We start from the raw sequence: 23,926 nt of genomic DNA, 5'->3' as shown, positions 1-23,926 counted from the left end.
AGGTATTGAAAATTCCATTGAAATACCATCTGACTGTGAGTGAGTGAGCGTGTGTGAGTATTGCAAAAAACATACGAAAATTGCGACGTGATCAGTGTGGGGAGTGTTGAGGGCGGACAGCGAAACGGGCAGGTGGAAGACTGTATGCACATATACGAGTGTGCTTGTGTGTGTGCATATAGAATGTATGCTACGAGCAACATCGGCTAGCCGTAGCGGCGAGTGCAAGTTCAATAGTCAGTGCGAGTATTTTAGTTTAGTTTGTGTAGCAGAGCGCGTTAGGTTGCAGGCGCCGTGCACCTTTTTTCGAAAAATGCACAATTAACGCGAAATTGTCGACGGAGTGAATCAGTTATTTGTTGACAAAACATATATTTGACTAAATTCCTTAATAATGAATTTTTATATATTGATTTTGTTGGTTGCATTAACACATCAATACCAACACAAGCTCGCCATTGCACATTTGAGGCCTTTGAATGCCAACGTAGATAGCGATGAAGACAAAAGTGAAAGTGAAAATGGAGGCGCGCCGGAAATATTAACTTTACTAAAGCCACTACCACCCATTCCGCACAGTAAAGCAGCGCTGTGGCCGCCAACCAATCACAGGTACCCGGAGCTACCACATACGTTGCGTCCGCTAACATCTTCGCCAGCTACAAACAACCGCGCTGATAAGCCGGCGATAGTCAATGTCACTGTTGCTGATTCAACATTAACAGCTAGTGCTTACAGCGATGACAGCTATTCGGCTGACAGCAACAGTGAATTATACAGCAACACCTTCACACCATTAATACGTAACAGTAGCACAGAAGTCGTACGCAATTCCAGCGCTATGCCTACGTCCGCAATGCAGTTTTGTGAACCGGAAGTGTTCGAACATGATTACATCATTGTTGAAAATCTCACGCATCCTACAACTAATGTTTGGAAGCGCGCACGTGCCGGTGAGCGCGCTGGCCTGAGGGAAGTGTGCCTAAAGCCGAACGGTTTGCCGTTGACGCGCTTGTGTCGCTATGATAAGCAAAAGCGCGCCGCTGAGTGGGAGGACATTAGCGATTGGCCGCGCGTGGTTTGCATGCGGCAAACGCGCGAATGTATACTTAGTGATAGATTGAATACGTTGCACGAACAACTGCTAGAAGGGCAACTGTTGCAGGACGGTGTAGCCAAGCGCGTCGAAGTGACTGATCAACTGTATAAAATGTTACGCGAGACTAATTTAAAATTCCTACCCGCCGATGTGCATTTAACATCGCAGATATTGCATGAGGTTGCTGTCACAGCACAGGACACAGAGCTGTCGGTCGATATGGTTCGCATTTGTGATCGACTGATGGCAAGCGATCCGAAAATTTTGCGCATTTCGGCTGACTTGAATGCGACCAATTCCATATTGGACACGTTTGAATACTATATGGATGCGTTGTCCGAGCGGCAAGTGCCTACAGAAAGCTGTACGAGCACGTCTACAATAACAATTATTTCACAACCCAGCGATGAGTCCAGTGAGGATGTAGCAAATGGCTACCCAAAGGCTGTGGAGGAAGTGAAAATGGGGCATATGGGTGTACGCGCGCATATTTCGGCAAATATTAGTGTATTCTTTGTAAATCCGAGCTGCGCAAATATATCCGGAATTGCTGTGTACGCATTAACGTCGAATCAAGACGTAACAATAAACACGCATGCGTTACTCAATACAACAGTGGGGAACTTTCATTATCGCTTCATTAATATGAACGAATCTGTGGCGGCGTTAATGCAAGAACCCGAGCTGCAGGTAGCTGGCTTTTTACCCACCCACCTGTGGGAGCAAGTGCGCACAACGCTCTTGGCGAAGGGTAAGCTACCGGTGGTTGTGCTGAAAGTTTATGGACATGACGCGCTCTTTGTGGATCCAGCGCTGGTGCATACGCGCAAGCCATTTAGTAAAATTCTCTCCATCTCCATACCAGGCTACAACCGTAAGTTGGACTTTGTGTAGTTTTGTTTTTTTCTGTTTGATCAATCACTCATTTCTTTTTTTCTTTTTCAGAAAATTTTCCGGAACCATTAACATTCCTGCTGCGAAATCGGTATGACTATATGGATTCGTCACTCATAGCACAACCGGGCACTGGTTGTGGCTACTGGAACTACACCAGCTGGGTGAATACTGGCATTCAAACGGATGTCGGCGATTTATTTAATACGTCCGTTATTGAGTGTCGCACGCAGCATTTGACGCAATTCTCATTCTTATTGGGCGGCACCTATAAACAAGTTGATATAAGCGATGACGTTCTCATTACACCAATACACTTGCGCGCTCTTGATATAATTTCACTTGTAGGTTGTTCGCTCTCACTGGTAGGCCTGCTGGGTATTTGGGTGACAGCGATATTGTTCAAAAGTTGGCGCACGCTCGCCTCGACTAAAGTGCTACTCAATCTCTGTGTCGCGCTCACACTGCAAATGGTGCTTTTCGTGTTCGTCAATACGGAGGACATGTCGGCAGAGTTGGTAGAGGATCGCCTTTATATAAATTGCATAGTGCTGGGTGCATTTATACAATATTCAATACTGGTGCTTTTTATTTGGATGTTAATAATAGCCGTACTACAGTTCCAGCGTTATGTAACCGTTATTGGCATCGAGCGTCCTAAGCGTTACATACTTAAATCAGCTATAGTGGCGTGGGGAGTGCCAATTATACCCACACTACTGGTGGTCTGTATCGATCCAAGTTCTTATATACCTACCGAATATGAATTGCAAACAAATAGCGGTATTTGTTACCCCAGCGGTTTGGGACTTACGCTAGGAGTTATCGTACCAATAGCAGTTATTGTGGTCGCCAATCTCACCATCTTCATTTACGTCTTCTACAGCATATCGCATACGCTAAATCAAGCAATGCAACGTAACGAAAAGAAAATGACCTTTAAGCAGATACGCTTGTCGGTGTTGCTCTTTTTCCTGCTGGGCATCTCGTGGATATTTGGCTTATTTGCATATATGCAGGGTGGCCTAATCTTTTCCTACCTTTTCTGTCTCACTGCCACATTGCAAGGCTTTGTGTTATTCATATATTTTGTGTTATTAGACGAAGTGCCACGTGGCGCTTGGTTGGACTTGCTTCATCCACAGCGCAAGAAGAAGAGTAGTAAGCGCGTCACAGAACTACAATCGATGACGACCTCAACGGGTGTTGAGAGTGGTTCGTGTGGTTCGCGCGACACTATGTCTCGGGTGCACCGAAGCGAACAAAGAAACGGGCGCTCTCCTCCGCAGGCCCTACCGACAGAAGGTGAAGCGACCGGGACACATTAATTAGGTGCATATGCGATACATATAGGTATGTATAATGAATATAGACTGAGGGATTATCACATACATATGCATACATTTATGTAACTCCTTCTTGGCGAATTGTTAGTATTTCGACTTTCAATAAGCGTATCTACCCACATACTTTTACATCTACAAACATAAATATTTATTGTTAGTGATAAGAGCATTTTGGACTTCAAAACTATTTAAGGTACCTACTAATTTTAAGAATATATTACCTATGTATTGTGAATATGTATATGATTACAGCTGTTTAGGTTTTAAGACGAAGTGAAAATTACTGAAATAAAAAAAATAAAAAATTTCGAAACCGCTTTTTTCGAATGTACACACGTGAAGAAATCGATGTGATGATCAAATATAATAAAGACGCCTTTTTCACTAGTTGATTAAATTAAGATTTGGTATGCGGCAATTCATCGCTGACTTACCAACAACCCGAAAATGAGAAAAACAAAGATGTACTCACAATTGAACTAAAACAATTGACGAAGATGGCATGGCAAAACGTGAATTGGCTAGTTTCACTGGAAAGAATAGTTGAACTACCACTGAAAAGCTAGTGCCAAACTTTAAACAATTACGGTCGAGTTTGTGTCTTAGCTGAAATAAAGGAGAGTATACGAAGCACAACTGCCCAGTGCAAGCTTTCTATATTCACCATTGCAATGGCATATGAAATCATATGAAGAGCTTTTGAAAAGCGCTCTTTGTAAATGGGGAAAAGCTCTCAGTTACTGTAGTTAGCATAGACTGAAACCGTTAATAGTCAAGAATGCTACTTCCATTCTTATTTTGCATTAAAAACACCGCGTAAAAATAAGCAAAGTTTACTGCAAATTTGCCTCTAGAGCAGAGAACTGCAAGCGGTTGTATTTTTCTGACTTGCGATCCACTCACAAAAAAAGCGCTATTAATTTGTACGACCAACGCAAACTAAGCGGTGTTTGCGCTGAGCAGAACCGCAACAGAGCAGTAAATGTTCTATGTATATCGTTTGTACATCCGAGTCTTTCTTTGTTCAGTCTTTGCTTCGTTTATAACTACCGCTTGTGCGATCACTTCAGCTATGCGGTGCTGCATATGACCGCTACCGAATGACAAAAATACTGAAAACACCGCCTGCACAAATAGATCATAACACACAAGCAAAAGAGTACCGCTAAAAAATATCTATGCCATCGCGCCACTCAATACATAAATGATTAGCACTCGAAGGAGTCCACTTTCTTATTTATGTTTTTTTATCTTTGTTTTCGTCGGCAGTGCATTAACAAAGGGCACGAATCACTCTACTTGCAGATATGTACACTTAGCCCACAAAGTCTGCGTTCACCTCACTAAATATTATATGTTATATTAATATACAGCACTTATGTATTTTACAAAACAATGCTTTTCGTTTATTTATTCTCTACATATTCAGTTGCAAAACTGTGAAAAAATTGTTCAGATTCGTGCATGCATATGCGAGATAACGGCATTTGAATGTCGCGACAACTAAATACAACCGCCAAAAAGTCTGCGTTCAGTTTATTTGTTTAAATGATACCGTTAGTTTTAAGAATGCTTCTTGCTTTTTATTGCGCAGTTTTTATTATTTGCATATTAGTCAGTTGTTTAACGCACCCAATGCTGCATCTTGTTTACGGAAAGGATTAATTTTTAAGCATGGAGTCAAAAGGAAAAGAAATTAGTGTTGGAGAAAGAAAAATAATTATCAAATTATGGAAAGAAGGAAAATCCTTTCGAAAAATAGGCCAAACTGTTGGAAGAATGTATTCCTCTGTACAACGCGTTATAAATAATTTTAAAGCAACTGGGATTTTAACATCTAAGCCGAGAAATGGTCGTCCAAAAAAATTATCTTTTCGAGAAGAACGCAAAATAATATGCATGGCGAAGACAAATCCGCGAACTACGTCCACAAAAATTGTTGAAAACGTGCAACAGACGTTCAATAAAAAAATTTGTGCGGAAACTGCAAGAAAAATTTTACATAAAGCTGGGTATCATGGTAGGGTAGCCCGTAAAAAACCATACATTTCACATGTCAATCGGCGTAAACGTATTGAGTTCGCTAACGCCTATATAAATAAGTCTCCAGAGTTCTGGAAACAAGTTATATTTTCAGATGAAAGTAAGTATTGCATTTTCGGCATTAAAGGACGTCAAATTGTTTGGCGGAAACCAGGAACAGCGCTGGAAAAACAAAACCTTGTAGGCACTGTCAAGCATGGTGGTGGTGGCATTATGGTGTGGGGTTGTTGGCAGCTGCTGGTGTGGGTAAACTGAGCTTTATTGAATCCACAATGGATAGGTGGGGGTATCTTAATATTTTAAAACAAAATTTAAAGCAAAGTGCAGAAAATCTTGGATTGTCATCAACGTTTTGGTTTCAACAAGACAATGACCCAAAGCACACAGCGGAGGTTGTACGACTTTGGCTATTGTATAATGCTCCAAGACAGCTTAAAATGCCCCCCCAATCACCCGACCTCAACCCCATAGAGCACCTTTGGGATTTACTAGAGAAAAAAATACGACAGCATGTAATAACTAGTAAAGAGTCCTTACGAAATGTTCTGCAGACAGAATGGGAGAAAATTACAACAGAAGAGACAGAGAAGTTGGTATATTCGATGCCAAACCGATTGGCGGAAGTTTTAAAACTACGGGGCTACCCAACTAGATATTAATTTTCTTTTTAAGATAATATTTTTCATATTTTTCATACTTGATGTAAAACTGAACGCAGACTTTTTGGTTATTTATTTCTTTTGTTATGGCATTTATGTCACGTTATATCAATATCGAGAAGATTAATATAATTATTGTTTCTGTTATTTAAACTTAAGAAAATAAGGAATGAACTTATGGCAATAATTTGATTTGAATTATAGATTTATGTTTTATTTTCACATTACACGCAAAAAGTCTAAGGTGAACGCAGACTTTGTGGGCTAAGTGTATATTAATGTGTGCATGTGATTATATGTTTATTTTTAAAAGATTTATAATAGCGGAGAATTCAAATTTTATTGCTGAGAAAATTTCTTTATATCTTTATACATAAGTATCTTTAGAAGTAAGAAAAAGAAAAATTATTATTTGTTTTTGTACGATAAGTAATTTGTAAAAGAATGAATTTGGTTTTCAATTTTTATTTTAAAGTTCATTTTATTTTCTGTCATAATTAATAGTAATATACAATAATATAATAAAATGATATCACTGCTTCAATAAAGAAAAAACTTTTCATTTAAAAATACTGCTACATATGTATGCATAAAAATTCTTTTTTTCCGTGCGCTGCTATGAATTATACTGCAGACAATCTCACTATTTGCAAGGGATGACGACGAGGTGTTTTCCTCATTTGACAGATTTCACACGTCACACCGCTTAGCCGAAGTTGAATATACGATTGCTTTCAAATCTAACAGCCGAGTATACGAGATATTCATACACTTAACAATCGCGGTAATAGCGGTAATAGCGGTATTGATCAGCACACACACCGCTCGTTTGCTTTCCGCTCAAATGCGTGCAGTTTTTCTGAAAATGTACTGTGAAGATCGAACAAAAAGAGAGCAAGTTTTGCATTTGACCGTCATGGAAATGAATGCTTGAGCTCAAATCACTTGGCGTTTGAGTATGATAGTGGTCTTGAAATTTTATTTCTACAATTTTTGCGTTTCAGTTATAGAAAAACAGAGTATTGAAGCGGTGTGCAAGCAGTAACATTACACCGCTGCAGTTCTCTGCTCTAGAGCTATGCACTTCCATCTAAATGTCGCTTGAGCCCAAATTTGCTTATTTGTTTTAATTTAAAAAAATCATACACAAATAAAATCCGTACAAAAATATGCAAATTTCCATACGAAACACATAATTGCGGCAGTGAGAAGATTTATTTGTTGTGCTAAAACAACTATTGTTAGTTTTACAGAATAGAAAATTAAATTAAAATCATCTTGTCTTAAATGTACACGTGTATGTACTATATTATAAAATAAAATTCAAAAATATTTAGTTAAATTTCTAAACTCTTCCGTCAAAAAATCTATGCAAAAAAGTTATAACGAAATGCAGTACAATCGGGGTTGAATGAACCCCGGATTAACTGCACTCGTCGATCGAGTCAACACCAAATTTTTTTTCTTGTGCACTCTGTAGAGAATTAGTATAAAAGAATGGTGTTTCGACGATGATGCTAAGAAATTAGTACCATATGGAGTATCAAGCGAGAGTGAATGTGAGGTGCTTGACACTTTTGCCGAATATAACCTCTGCCAGATTAACAGAGTACACAATGATATGAATCGCTTACTCGATTTAGTATTCATAAGCAATGATCTAAAGTCCGATGTCGAGTCGCTCTCTTCACCCCCTCTACCTAACTCCATACACCATAAAGCGTTATGTGTACGTTTTAAATATATAAGCTATATCAAATCAGTTATTAATAATTGCATAAATTATAACTTCTATAAAGCCAATTTCAACCAGATATCGCGGTCATTGGATTTGGTGGAGAAAGAAGATATCTCTTTTAACAGCTCACGAATATATAAAGATTTCCAGCTCTCATCTAATGATGTACTCAGGAGCCTATCGGCTTTGGCAAATGACCCAACTCCTGGAGAAGATGGCTTCCCTCCTATATTACTAAAAAACTGTGCTACATCGCTAGCAAAACCATTAATAATTATTTTCAATAAATCACTAGCTTCTGGTGAGTTTTTACGTAATTGGAAAAAATCGTTTATCATACCGATACATAAGTCTGGAAGTAAGTCGGAAGTTCAAAATTATCGCCCTATCTGCAAAATCTCTTGCATGCCTAAACTCTTTGAAAAGCTAGTTTATGATTTGATTTTCTTCCAAATTTCAAATCTCATATCGCCTAATCAGCACGGCTTTGTTAAGAGTAGATCTACTGTTACGAATTTAGGATTATTTACAAATTATGTCTTAAACCAATTTGAAACAGGCCAACAATGCGATGTCATATTCACCGATTTTTCGAAAGCGTTTGATCGAGTCAGCCATAGTATCCTACTTAAAAAGCTGGGTTCATTTGGTCTTCATCCTAGCTTACTCAAGTGGCTTGCATCTTATCTAACAGATAGAACTCAATTCGTTCGTATAAATAACATAAAATCTGATGCCATCAAAGTTACCTCAGGTGTACCTCAAGGTAGCCATCTTGGGCCACTATTGTTCTTAATGTTTGTTAATGACATTCCAGACGTTTTCGAGACATCACGTTGTCTGATGTATGCAGATGACCTGAAAATTTACAGTCGGGTAGAGAACGTAACTGACTGCATAAGACTTCAGGAAGACTTAGCCAGATTGGAAGCTTGGTGTGATGATAACTCCTTACCTCTTAATACTGGTAAATGCCAGCACATGTCATTCAGTAGACGAAAAGTTCCGATTGATTTCGATTACAAGTTGGGCACTACCACCCTAACAAAAATTTACGAAAAGAAAGACCTGGGGGTCATATTTACATCGAGAATGTCGTTTTCCAAACATATAGACTTTATGATTGCCAAGTCTAGGTCTATGCTTGGATTTGTAATAAGGAATTCAAGGGAGTTCCAGGATATCTCTACGCTGAAAAATTTGTATTTTTCTCTTGTGAGATCAAACCTCGAATATTGCAGCATCATTGGGGATCCATTCTATAAGGGTTCATCCTTAAGAATTGAGAAGGTTCAAAAACGTTTCACTCGATTTGCTATTCAGTCACTTCGTTGGCCTTGCAGTTTGCCTGCATACAAAAGTAGATGTCTTTTGTTAGCATTGCCAACTTTAGAAATGCGGAGAAAAACTTCATCGGTAATGTTTATAAGAGACATAGTTACGAATCATATCAAATGTCACTTCTTGCTGGAGCTAATACTCTTTAAGGGGGGACCTTCATTTATCGGGTCAAAAAAATCGATTTTTTGGAAATAATTTTAATCTATTCTACAACTATTTAAGAATATACTTTCAAAATTTCAAGTCGATATCTGTATTTTTGAAGGAGTGACAAAATTTTTAACAGGACGCGACGGGTGGCCTGATCGCCTGTATCTAAAACTTTAAACGCGTTTTTCTCGAATTTCATATTTTTTTGTAATTTTAAAGTCAATTTTTATGCATGAAAAATCACTTTTAACATAAAACTGGGTAAAAAATATCAATTTCGACATTTTTTTTTAAATCAAAATGTCACATCGAAGGTATTATCCTAAGGTTTTAAAAAAAATTTGGTTTTTTTATTTCAGAAAAAAATTGAGAGCGCTAGAATGTACACAGATAGAATGAGGTGCCATGGACGAGGTGTATATTTCCATACTTAAAATGTTTTTTTTCTTCTCCGAAAATTTTTGTAGACAGTCAAGACATTTATTAAAGTACTTTATGAATTACAAAACGTTTGAAGTTATTTTACCTGAGAAAAAAATTCCCAAAAATGATGCATTTTTCGACCGTCTAAATGAGGGTCCCCCCTTAATTGTCCCACTCATAACCTAAGACTCAACAATATGTTCTATTTACCTTATCACAAGACCAATTTTAGTCGAAATGAACCGCTTGCACGTTGTATAAGACAGTCTAACCAATTATGCAAACATTTGGATATATTCTCTAACTCACGAGAGACTTTCAAATCACAACTTAATCTGGAGATACACTTTTTGAATTGTGATTAATGTATCTCACAGTATTGTTATTATATATTATATTTAAGCTTTAATATTAGTAATCTATTTAAGTTATACTTTAATTGATGAATAAATAAATAAATAAATTTAGTAAAAAAGCTGGTATAACGTCATGGGGTCAGAACATGTCTCTGCCTTTAACAAAGCAATCAAATGTATTGAAGAACACACGAATTCTCTTGATAATAACACATGGCCTGAAAAGTTCCGAGCCTAACACATAGATGGCACAAGTTTTATTGCGTTCTCCTATTTTTCAGTTGATAATAACTTAAAAAAAGGAGCTGTTAAAATTTCATGATACTCTATTCTTTAATTCGTGAGTTTTTGGGCTAAAATTAACCCCAATTTTGTTATTTTCAAAACAATGTATCCAAACGAATTTCGTGTTTTAATTGTACACTGCTTCTTGATCAGAAAAAATACCGTTTAATCGAAGCAGTGGCTTGAAAAGTATTATGGGAACCCCGCTGAAAATTCTTCACAAGTTTGTGAATATATTTAAATTGTTTAAAAAAACTTTACTTAGGGGAAAGCTCGAATAAAAACGAATATTACCTGTGGAAGCGAAATTAAAAAATAACACCGTACACGCCCGATTAACAATTCAAAAGAGACTTTATTTTCCATGTTCTGTCCTTATATATGGCCTAAAACTAAGATAAAAGAAATAGCGGAAATGGAAGAACAGTACGTAGAGAGTTAGAGAGAGTATGCAGTTAAGTAAATAGAAATAGAAAGAACGGAAAGTATAACTGTAAAAATAGGGTCAATGATCGAAAGTAAATAGAAACAGGTAAAGAATGTAGCGAAAGCGAGAAACAGTAATATAAAAATAGAAAATAACTTAATATTAAGCTTAAATATAATTTACAATTCCATATTTTATTTTATTCATTTACCTTATTATCAATTATTAATTTTCATTTATTAAATTCAATTTTAGATTATTTTATTATTAAAGTAATTTGCCAGAATCTGGCGTGACACCCGCTCCATCAGAAACAACAATAACACGATGGTTTGCTGACTTCAAACGCGGTCGTGGAGACACCGATGATACAAAGCCCAGTGCACGTCCAAATCAGGTAGTAACACCAGAAAACATAAAAAAAATGCGTGCAGCGTAATACACATAACAGAAGTGAAACTTTCAAGGCAGAAAAAGAAAGACGGAGAGATCCGAAAGAGAATGAGAGAGAGAGAAAGAGAGAAAAAATGTATATCTAAATAAATTCACATTTGCAAAGAATACAAAGGTAAACGCCGGACACAAACCGTGGCAACAACGCGCACTACTCCGAGCATTTATCACGCGCACAAACGCAGGGATTCCAGGGCCGCAGCAACGGCACATATTACCGCAAGGCAATAACAATAATGCTGAAAACAGTGAAAAACGTACGCAGTCCCTTACCGTAGCCCCTAACGAGCACAAAAACTCATCCCCTGAGAACAACTGCGTTCATTTAATTACATATTTACACAATACAACGGTTTGTGTGTGTATGTGTTTGGTTGTATCTACACAATGTTGCCATTGATATTTTTGCTTACACACTTTTTCACACACCCGCGTTATCAGTTACAATTTTTCATTGTTTAATAAACCAAAGCCAAAAACCAACAAATGCAAATAGTTCATTAATCTATAATTAACATTATTCACCAGTGTTTTTAAGTTATTTTAATGAAAATTATAATTTTTCTAAATTTACTTTGTAAATGATTTCGAAATGTACTGATTGGCAACACTGGGTGGTGAGAGAGCAATCAGCTGACAGGGTTTTACGGGAATTTTCAAATATCGTGAAATAAAATCTACGATACGGAAGGAAGGAATTTTTCATTTACATGGGGTTCTCATTAGTTTGATCGTAACAGCTGACAGGGGACTGCATTTACGTCGTTCACTGTTTTCAGCATAAATCCGCCGCTGGTTCCAAAAAAAACGCCAAAAAAATTGGGACCAAAAAACGCCTCTAACAGTAGACACCACGGAAATATAACACCAAAAAGTAGGCAACAAAAATATATTTCCTACAAGTTTGCACCAACAAACAAGCGCCAAAAAATAGGCAGTGTTATTTCTCACTCGGAATTTGCAACCATAAGGAAAAACGCTGGAATAATAGCTTAAAGTGTATCTAAGATATATATAAAGTATAGCTCTCTCTCTCCTTTTCCTCTACGTTATATCTTTTCATTCTTTCGCGGAACGAAAATGCCCAAAACGTCGCATGGCCTTGAAATTTTACTCTCTCTTCTCGCTCGTTCATCGACGGCTAATGCTGAAAACAGTGAAGCCCGTAAACGCAATTCCGACTCAGCTGTTTCGAGCAAACTAATGAGAACCCCATGTAAACGAAAAGTTCCTTCCTTCCGTATCGTGGTACCGTAGATTTTATTTCACGATTATTAAAAAAATTCCGTAATTCCGACCCAGCTGATTGCTCTCTCACCACACAGTGTTGCCAATCAGTACATTTCGAAATCATTTACAAAATAAAATAATAATAGTATAATAAAAATATAATAATAGTATAAATAGAAAAATTATAATTTTTATTAAAATAACTTAAAAGCACTTTTGAATAATGTTAATTATAGATAAATGAACTATTTGCATTTGTTGGTTTTTGGCTTTGGTTCATTAAACAATGAAAAATTGTGACTGATAACGCGGATGTGTGAAAAAGTGTGTAAGCAAAAATATCAATGGCAACATTGTGTAGATACAACCAAACACATACACACACAAACCGATGTATTGTGTAGATACAACCAAACACATACACACACAAACCAATGTATTGTGTAAATATGTAATTAAAAGAACGCAGTTGTTCTCGGGGGTAAGTGTTTGTGCACGGTAAGGGCATGCGGTAAGAGATTCCGTGCGGTCTTCACTGTTTTCAGCATAAGACGTTTCACTTCCAAAAATCCACAAAATCGTTTTGAATGATCGCTGAATGAAAGTGTAGTTGCGTGAGTTGGCTGACATCGTAAAGATATCAAAAGAACGCGTTGGCTTTGTATTGCATGAGCATTTGACTATGAGAAAACGCTGTTCAAAGTGGGTGCCGCGTTTGCTCACTGTTGACCAAAAACAAAATCGTGTTGATGATTCTGAGCCGTGGCAAAACTTCATAAATCGAACTTCGAATCGCTCCCACATCCACCGTATTCGTCAGATTTGACTGCCAGCACCTACTGGGTGTTATCAGATCTAAACAAAAAGTCACGGTAAGAAATTTCGCGCAAGTGGAGAGATTATCGCTGAAACTACGGCCTATTTTTACGAAAAAGATGTATCGTTTTACAAAAGAGGTATTGATATGTTTGAGCGGCACTGGAATGATTGCGATGTTCTTGATGGAAATAACGTTAATGAATAAAGCTAATTTTGAGCAAAAAAACGTGTTTTCTTTGTTAGGTCCGGAACTTTTCAGCCCATGTGGTACGTACACTCGGCCTTCGAAATGTTAAAGGTAAAGCTGTAAAGGAGTATCTTCGAGGAAGCTGTAAAGGATTATCTTTGATCATTTTATTTTCAGGATAAGGTAAGTATGAAGCCGTTGAAAAATGCATTATGTGCTTTAAAAACATGTCGATAATTTATAGTGCGCACACTGACCGACGTATCGTAGTCCCTTGCCGCAGCCCGTAGAGAACACAAAATTGAACAAAACTTATCCCGTAGACAATAACTGTTTTTATTTGGTTACATACAGACAAGCTTTATTTACAAAATACATCGGTGACAAAATGGATAAGAAGACATTGAAATTTGAGACTTATTTCTTGATTAATGTGAACTCTACACATTTCTTGTATAAAAATACAAGGACAAAAAGAAGTTCAGAAGGTATAAAGTTCCCCATTAAATATGAATTGGGCTACAAGTGGTTATGAAATCCAAGTGTTCCGCCGAATGAAAACATTGGAGACTGATGAATTGTTTTCGTGTGTATGAGCTGGTTTTAAAATTATTGAGCACCTCCTTGAGGAAGCCAAAACAGCGGATTGTTCCTGAGAAAAGACTATCTTTAGTTTTGTATATTGCGAAAGCAAAGCTTCAAATTGTGTTGGTGCAATCGATGGCAAACATGTTGCAATCAAGTGTCCAGCCAAGTCAAGTTGGATGTATTACAACTACAAACAATTCTTTAGCATCGTTCTGATGGCGGTTTATGATGCCAAGTATACTTTCACTGTAGTAAGCATCGGGAGTTATGGTAGTCAGAGTGACGGAGGTAATAAAATTTAAATGTAATAAGTTAGTTCACCTAATACATATTTTTTACAAGTATTTTTCTACTTTCACCACACTATTTCGTTGGCGATGCTACATTCCCATTGAGAACAAACTTGATGCGTCCATATCCCGGTTCTAACTTACCAATAAGCAAGCGTATTTTTAATGATCGCCTTTCAAGAGCGCGTAGAGTAATAGAGAACAGCTTTGGAATATTAACGGCGCGATGGAGAATTCTTCGCACGACGATTGAATGCGACAATAAAAAATGCGAATAGTGCTAGCCTGCATTGTTACAATTTTATAATTTTAAGCGATCACCATCGTTGGTATTGCCCTGAAAATTATGTTGATCGCCAAGAAGCAGACAACATCGTTCATTGTGGGGAATGGCGGCATGAAATAAATAATGAACGCTCATTAACACGTACATATGTGGTCTACAATTCGGAGAACCCCAACAAATGCATTTAATATCCGCATGAAGGAGCTTTACCATACCAAGTTGGCATAGACCTTTCCATTGGTGGACCTTACATATGAAATTCAAACACATGTGAAGTGAAACATATGTACATACATATATATAATGAATTAGCATCTACACGTTTATTTATGTATTCTTAGATATGTAATTTATATAAATCAGTATACTTACAAACATAAAGTCCAACTGTAAATTAATGCAGTTCAAAATATTTGGAAATATTTTCATTCATCAGATAGTTCTTTTATTATTGGAGAATTCAGAGACAATATATACATACATATTTAAAAAATAACAGTATTCAGGTAAACGCATATGCACAAAGTATACATATTCCAAATTAGTCTCTTCTTACTAACTACCAATATTTCTATCAGAAGCAAATATGTTATAAAATTCAAAATTGAAAGATTTTTAAAACTAAACTTAAAAAAATTCAAACGAAAATAAAAATAAATAAAATTCAAAGATTTTTAAGACTAAACTTAATTCCGATACACTAAATAAAAAAAACTACGAACCCTTATTCCGGCTCCTGCTCTATTTCAAACGTTACCTCCAATATTCGCTGCATGGCCCGGGCTTGTTTAGTTGCACTCATTTTAGCAACCATTGAGCCAATCATTTTCCCAAATAAGTCCGCTGGGATGTCGGATTCGTTATCTTTCTCAAAAAATCTTTTTTTTAAGAGATTGATGACTTCTAAAATACCATTTTCAACCTCAGCACTTCTGGCACGTTTTTTTCCTCTAGCTTGTTGTGACTGGGGTGGATCAAGTGACGGAGATGACGTTTGGGCTCCTGATGTTGATGGAGATGGTGAATCAACATCAATACACTCTGATGGCGACGGTGAGGGCATGGAATTGGCAATTGTAGGCCTAAGCAAGGCCACTTCTGGGCACACATTTTGCGAACACTTACTTCTTTAAGAAAACATTATTAGTCATCACTTTGTGAAAATATTCCAACTATACTTACGGTCGAGGAATAACATGCGGCCTTAAGAATGTCATGCTCTCAAGCAGATTCCACGGCTTTTGGTACTCTGCTCCACTGATTGATGGTGCCTCAGATTTCCTAGCTTCCCTGCCATACCGATCGCGGAGAGTTAACCACCTCCGTTTGCATAGTTCACCTTTAAAATAAGTGTGCTAAAGAATTACACATACTGATAAATATAACTCCCACTCACCACTTGTGCGTAGCTCCTTTCCAATTTTTTCCCATATCAACTTCTTCCTTTCCTGGAACTTATAGAAATGATTACCCTTATCATATAGTTCCTTGTTTGCCTGCACTAGTGATATGAGATGCTTGTCGTTCAGCGTCATTTTCTTGTCTAATTCGTTTGTAAACAAATTTGCGAAAATAACTGAATATGCATCTGCTTGTATCGACACAATGTTGCCATTGATATTTTTGCTTTCATACTTTTACACGATCTGCATTATCAGTGACCGACGTATCGTAGTCCCTTACCGTAGTCTCTTACCGCAACCCCCAAGGAGCACAAAACGGAACAATACTCAATTAATTACACAATACATCAGTTTATGTGTGTATGTGTTTGGTTGTATCTACACAATGTTACCATTGATATTTTTGCTTACACACTTTTTCACACATCCGCGTTATCAGTTACAAATTTTCATTGTTTAATAAACGAAAGCCAAAAACCAACAAATGCAAATAGTTCATTTATCTATAATTAACATAATTCAACAATGTTTTTAAGTTATTTTAACCCAACGTTGCCTGTGACCAACTTCTGCTGAAAATAGTGAACACCGTAAACGCAATCCCCTGTCAGCTGTTCCGATCAAACTAATGAGAACCCCATGTAAATGAAAAATTCCTTCCTTCCGTATCGTAGTACCGTAGATTTTATTTCACGATTTTTAAAAAATCCGGTAATCCCTTTTCAGCTGATTGCTCTCTCACACTCATTTACAAAATAAACTTAGAAAAATTATAATTTTTATTAATATAACTTAAAAACACTGTTGAATAATGTTAATTATAGATAAATTAACTATTTGCATTTGTTGGTTTTTGGCTTTGGTTTATTAAACAATGAAAAATTGTGAGCGATAACGCGGATGTGTGAAAAAGTGTGTAAGCAAAAATATCAATGACAACATTGTGTAGATACAACCAAACAAATACACACACAAACCGATGTATTGTGTAAATATGTAATTAAAAGAACGCAGTTGTTCTCGGGGGTGAGTTTTTGTGCACGGTAAGGGCATGCGGTAAGGGATTCCCTGCGGTCTTCACTGTTTTCAGCATAACAGCTTACAGAAAGCGTTCGTTTTGTTTTTGTCTGTTCGTTATAAATGACAACGGTACGTTTGTGTATCTACCCAAAATATGAGCAAAAAAAATATCATTTGTAGATCGTTTAGCGAAGTTATGTTGAATAAAAGGTAAGTGCAGCGCAGAAAATATTGTTGTAAAATTCAAAAGAGTTTTTAAAGTGAGTGAGTAACTTTTATAATAATGAACAAATTTAAAAAGTTTATATGCCATGTTTTTTAGCAATGATTTAACGTTACGAAACTGAATTTTAATTTTATTAGTTAAAAATATTAACCAGGTGAGTAATTTTCTTCAAAGTTGCAATGTTGCTTGTGGGCAGCCTTGGGCCATTGTGGTAATAAATATTTTTGTACTTAGTTATGAGACCGAAAGAGAAAGGATTGCCAGATGATAATATTGGGAGGATTGTTAACTTTTATTGGGATGCCTCTTATGACGACTGAAGTATGACGAGATGGATGACATTTCTGCAGTGCTGAAGAAGAATTTGGAAGGGGTCGTGCAAAGAGGGGAAACTATAAAGATTAACCTTCTCGAAAATATCATTGCAGAAGAATGTGAGTCGAACACTTTCTTGTGTTACAATTTTTTGCACTCAAATACATTCAAATTATTTTAAATTCTCCTTCACGAGCACCAATTTTAAAATGAAAAACAAACGCTTAAATCGCCAACCAGAGAAAACTGGAACACTACTTTTCTATGTACAACCCAAACTTTCAGAAAAACTAAAAAAAAAAATTCGAAAATGTTCTATAGTGTAATAGAAGTGTAATCCTACTTTTTTTACCGAAAATACAGATGACATTTGTATTTCTAATATTATGGCATCAATGAAATCTTTCCGTTTAGCCAATTTAGGTGCAGATCACTGAATTATTTTTTCCTGCGTGTCTGATCGCTGGAGAATGCTCGCTGGGTAACCCGAGAAAACACGTTGAACAACAACTCAACGGTGTGATAAGCGACTTCGTTTATAGCCGCTTGGCTCATAAGCAATATGCTTAGACCAGTGCATCCAGGTATAAGTAGGGATATTTTGTTTAGTATATTTCGAATACAGTAGGTTCTGTTTTTATGCGGCTTTTTTTTTATGCGGTTTTGAAATAGTGCGGTTTTTTTTTAAATTACAAAATGCATGTCGACCTATCGGGAATTGTACATATAAACAAGATTCTAAACCAGCTAAGCAAAAACTCATCACAGATTACATCAGAAATGCTAACCCTACAAGTATGGAACCGCCTGCATAACTATCTAGATCAGACGTGTACATTTCCTAAAGTGACGAAAGTGATTTTACGCCAAATCCTAAACGAACGCGCAACATGTGGGTATTGTCTGATTCTATTTCTGACTTAAATTTATTTTTCGATTCTGACGTTTCTTAAATAAAGATATAATTTTCAAAAATACAATATTTTGTTTATGCGATTTTATTTAATTATTTCAGATTCATGCGGTCTATGGAACGTATCTATAGTTATAATATGGGACTAGTGTCCTTTTTTATGCGATTTTATTACATTATTTCAGATTTATGCGGTTTTAGCATTTGAAACGTATCTATAGTTTTACTATAGAACTAGTAGCTTTTTTATGCTGTTTTTTATGCTGTTTCTTGCGGAACGTATCTACCGCATAAAAACAGAACCTACTGTACTTTAATTGCAATGCTTTGAAAAGCAATGGAGTTATTAAACAATTTGAGGAACAGAACGCTTGTCTTTTGAACGTCCTACGATGGAATCAGAGGTATGCTCCTTCGGAAACCGTTATTCGCTCTGAGGGAATTTGACAGGTTGCCGACACTTGGGAGGTGTTTACAAAAAAAAACTGAGATTTTATTGGTGACATCAACACAAACATCAACCAATGACACTTTGTTGCCGCCTGAACAACGACTGATTGAACGAGTGTATGAATATGTGTTCGGACGAGTGTGTGATTATGTGTGAAATGATTGTGTAGATTTCGGCTTGCAATAAGATTGTACGAGTATTAGAGACATACGAAAAAAATCAACACACCCTCCGCTCGTATTACTTCGTTGCTATCTGAGAAACGACTGATTGGGCGAGTGTGTGAGTACATATGAAATGATCGTGCAGAATTCGGCTGGCGAATCCTCCGTGACGTGGCAGCCGAAGATCGTCTCACAATTTTGTTTTTTACCATAGTTATTGGCCAAACCCGGTAAATCTATCATCCTTGCATTTTTCATACTTTCATGTGAGGTGCTTTGAAATACAATGTTATTATGTGACATACCACTACTCAAAACATATTACGTTGACTAAATTGATTAATTCTCTAAACTATAGCTTTTTCGTATATACATATATAATTGTATAGTATGTCGGTTCCGTTATATGAACAACTTTTTACGTAATGCGCCATGTATAGGAAGTAGTTGAATAATAAAATTTTCTTGCAGTTATTAAAATCCACCTTAATCCATAGTCAATTTATTGCTTGACCGCAAGTGTAAAATCCCAACGTAAGCAACCATTAACAGTAAGAGCGGCCTTTTTTAATATATACAGTCAGTATATTAGCTACCAACTTTCAATTATGCATTAGAATTGCAAATATCAGTAATATTAGAGCACTGAGGTACTAGTGTTAGAATTAAATATCGAAATACGTGCATGTGTGGGTGCATGACAGACTGTTTCTTATTTCTCAAAAACAAAGCTTTGACTATAGAAACCCTGCAAAGTGTTACGATTGCCCGAATAGTGAGAAGAGCTTCCTGTTTAATTCAAAAAATGTATTTTAACCCGTGCCGTATCAAGTATAACAATTTCATACGATCGTCTAATAAATATATGTATATATATATATTTCACATAGTATATACATATATATTCTATGGTCTGTCTAATAGAGGCCTGATCGGCAATATTCAAACTTAGAGTTCCGTTTAAAAAAAGTTTAAACTCTGCTCAATAGACGTATCCATTTCGCAATAGGTGATGTGCAATTTGTTAGAATTGAATAGAATAAATTTAAGATTTCCACTTCGACCTCATGATCTTGTGTACCCTCTACTCATCACAGTACCTCATCCACTTTTTTCATATATTAGCTATAATGCCGCATTCTAGGAGAAGGTGTATTGGATTATATTTGTACACCAGTGCAGAGCACACTTTTAGAGTTTCCTTTCAGCTGCAGATATACTCCAGTTTACTTTATCGTTCAGTTCAATTCTGAACTTCTTTTCAAAATTAATTAGGTTAGGTTAGATTAGCCTGGTTGGCAATAAACCACGCATAGACAGACTAAACAGTCCGATGGAGACCGACCGATACCAGATGGAGACCGACTTCTATGAATACCGAAAGTAGACAACATGTAGGATGTCAGCGCTTTTGGCGAATCTAAGCAAAGCTGGGAGATCCGCTTTTGAGACGTCCTCCAGACCCTCAAATAATGGGGCTCCCAGGCATTTTAATAATGCCGGACAAACGAACAGAAGCCGTTTTAAAGTTTCCTCAACATCCTCTCTGTTTTTCCTGCATTTGTCCGTGTTAGCAATCCCTATCTTGTACGCATGTGCAGCCAGTAGATTATGACCTGCTAGCATACCTATGATAGTTCTGCAGTCCTTTCGCGAGAGCGCAAGTGCGAATTGAGTCAGTTTTTTATCGTTAGTTCTACACATAACTTTTGCTGTTTTGCATGTGGTCAGATTAGTCCACCTAGCTTCCACTAGTTTCTTCATGTAGTCGTCCATTTCGTTGTATATATCATAGTATTTAGCGGTTTTGGTATGTCGTTCTCTTGTTCAAATGGTAGTCTAGTATATTGCCTTTGTGGCCAGGTACTCAAAATTAATTACTTTGGTGTTATTATCCCTGGAAAGCTTGGCGAATGGGAGCTGCAGGCTCAGCCAATCCATATTCTTGTTCTTGTGCAATTTGTTAGCTGTGTGAGAAATTTAGAAAACGTCTGCTGCTTTTACAAAATGAGTTCCGAAAATGCCACATGTTTGAAGATGTCGAAGACGTTAATAAATAAATGGGGGCAACGGTATACCGATATTGGGAGTGCTGACGACTTCCTCGGACGAAGCAAAAAAAGGACTTCTCCAAAGCAAGATCAGAAGATCATTGATTTGTTTGTGACACAGCCGAACTTATAGTTGCGTGAAGTTGAAAAAAATACTATTCGAAAACGTTTACGTCAGAAAACCTCAAATTCCGAAGCACATTGAAGAAATACTTGCATGGCTAAGGAGAATTCAAAACGGAACGTTTATTTGTATTTACCGCCGATTTGAATGCAGTTTCGCTGAATAAAATTTAACAGAAAGCATTATTACTCTTAGCTGCGAAGATCTTTAAGAGAACTAGAAAACAACGACCCCAACCAACGAAGCCGAAGGTGCGTAGAGTGGAAACCGTAAAATGGGATTGAAATGTTGGATTGGCTTGAAAGAGCTGTCCATGCCAACATTATTGAAAATGTTTGAAATAAATCACATTTGTACATATCGACAATAATTTCAGAAACCATATTTAGCTATTAGTAGGCAATTTTTGTTATTATGTTTTATGTGAAATATTTAGTATGTATAATGCTTTGAAAAAAGGATGTAAAGGGGGAATAGAGGGGTGCATCTTAATCTTAGAAGAGAAAACCGCACCTCCAGAGGCTTATGTAATAGTTTTTAAGTAATTTTGTTGTTAAAGCTGTGTAATTTAGAGAAAACTTGGTTTTGCAAGGCACCTCAAATAAGAACGAAGTTCGTATTCAGAGATGTTCACTGGAAGGTTATTTGCAAATCTGCAGTATACATTGTTTCATAAAATGTATCATTTTTTTTTTTTTTTTTTTTTTTTTTTTTTTTTTTTTTTTGTCGGGACAACTAGCAAGTGCAGCACTCAGACATTAATTGAGTCCATTGTACTACACTTGGATTCCCTTTTAATTTTCTTTAAATCTACCCGATCTCCGAAGAAATCTGAGTAGATCTTGTGGTGCCAAGGAGCCAAGATGGTCGCTTCTTAACACATCAGTGCCAAAGACCTCAAACCTGATTCGGGCGAAGGCGGGGCAGACACACAGGAAGTGATCCGCCGTCTCATCCTCCTCTTCACAAGCTGGGCAGAGTACACTGTCTGAGATGCCCAACCTTTCCATGTGCTTTGCCCACAGAAAGTGGCCCGTCATTAGTCCAACCAGCCGTCTGCACTCCCCTCTGCCTAATGACAGAAGGGTTTGCGACAGTCGATCGGACATGACAGGTAACATCAGTTTTGCCCATCTGCAGCCTCTCTCAGCCTGCCAAGCTCGCTTGTGGGTAGTAGTTACCCATTTGCTAACCGTGGCCGTGATGGCCGCAGAGGGGAGTGGCAAAGCGGGCTCTGGGCCAAAGAAATTGGCCTCAGAGCCCATCTTAGCTAAGGAGTCAGAGGTCTCGTTACCCGCGATACCCACGTGTCCCGGGACCCATGTTAGCATCAGGCTGTTATGTCTGCCGACATAGTTCAGCCTGGATTTACAGGACTTCACTACCCCTGATGTGGTTTGAGGGCTGTCTAAGGCCATAAGCGCAGCTTGGCTGTCGCTGCAGACACATATAGATCTGCCTCTCCATCGTTTTTCCACAACAAAGTTCATCGCTTCTTGAACTGCATACACCTCCGCTTGAAACACAGATGCATGCATTCCAAGAGCAAAGTGCAGTTTTGTCCCGCTGGATTCCACGTAGACCCCAGAGCCGGAGCCATGCTCGGTCCTGGAGCCATCCGTAAAAATGCGAAAACAGTGTTTGCCGGGCTCATTTTCTGAGTCTCCCCACAACTGAGCCTCTGGTAGCACTACACTGTATCTCTTTTCAAGTACGACTCTTGATGGCATTGAGTCAAGGGGCATGGAGAGAATCGTTGGATCGATGTCCATACCTTCTCTGTGTTCCAATGCCGGACAAGGGCCGTACCAGTTCCCACTGTGTTTCAGTCTGCAGATGGTCTTCAGGGCCTCTCCTCGGATGAAAGCATCAAGTGGTGGTAAACCAATCAGAGCATCTAGTGCCGGGCCTGAAGTAGTCGGAAAAGCTCCGGTGCAACAGATGGCCACAGTGCGTTGTAGTCTCGATAAGGTCCTCCTGACTTCCACTAGGGATAGTCTACTCATCCAGACCACTGATGCATAGGTGATAATGGGTCTTATCATAGCTGTGTAGATCCATAGGACCTTGCTAGGAGAGAGACCCCACGTTTTCCCAAAGACACCTTTGCACTGCCAGAAAGCTGTCAGCGCTTTGGATGCCTTTGTCTCAACGTGTGATTTCCATAGGAGCTTACTATCGAGGATTACTCCTAGATATTTAATTTCCTTGGATAGCTGGATTGTGACTCCTTTTAGCTTTGGCAGAACGATTCCGTCAAGCTTCCTCCTTCTGGTAAAGAGGACAATACCAGTCTTGGCGGGATTTGCCGACAGCCCGTTCGCACAGCACCAAGTGTCAATCCGATCCAGAGTTTTCTGCACTTTCCTGCAGATGTTCATAAGCGAAGAGCCTGTTACCAAACAAGCAACGTCGTCCGCATATGCTTGTGCGTAGACTCCCGAATCGTTTAAGGTGGTGAGTAGAGGATCGATTACCATGCACCAGAGCAACGGAGACAGCACACCGCCTTGGGGGCAGCCTCTGTTAACCCCAGATGACACCAGCAGATCTTCCTCTGCTCGCACCGAAACGATTCTTTGGGCCAGCATCGAACGAATCCAATTTACTAGCACCCGGTCTACGCCGTGCCTACTAGCAGAGTT

The 23,926-nt window shown here is 37.9% G+C and overlaps 1 protein-coding gene across 1 annotated transcript; it reads left to right on the top strand.

Annotated features, from left to right (window-relative positions):
- Positions 1–274: 274 nt before the first annotated feature.
- On the top strand, positions 275–3,628 carry LOC129253256 (uncharacterized). The gene is made up of 2 exons (XM_054891556.1): positions 275–1,973; positions 2,045–3,628. Exons 1-2 carry the CDS (start codon positions 395–397, stop codon positions 3,319–3,321), a joined length of 2,856 nt encoding a protein of 951 aa, XP_054747531.1. The 5' UTR covers positions 275–394; the 3' UTR covers positions 3,322–3,628.
- The last annotated feature ends 20,298 nt before the right edge of the window (positions 3,629–23,926 follow it).

This window comes from Anastrepha obliqua, chromosome 1, assembly GCF_027943255.1.
Source record: "Anastrepha obliqua isolate idAnaObli1 chromosome 1, idAnaObli1_1.0, whole genome shotgun sequence".
Taxonomy (NCBI): Eukaryota; Metazoa; Arthropoda; class Insecta; order Diptera; family Tephritidae; genus Anastrepha; species Anastrepha obliqua.
Note: the sequence above shows the minus strand (reverse complement) of the source record. Positions and strands in the feature narration are given on the sequence as shown.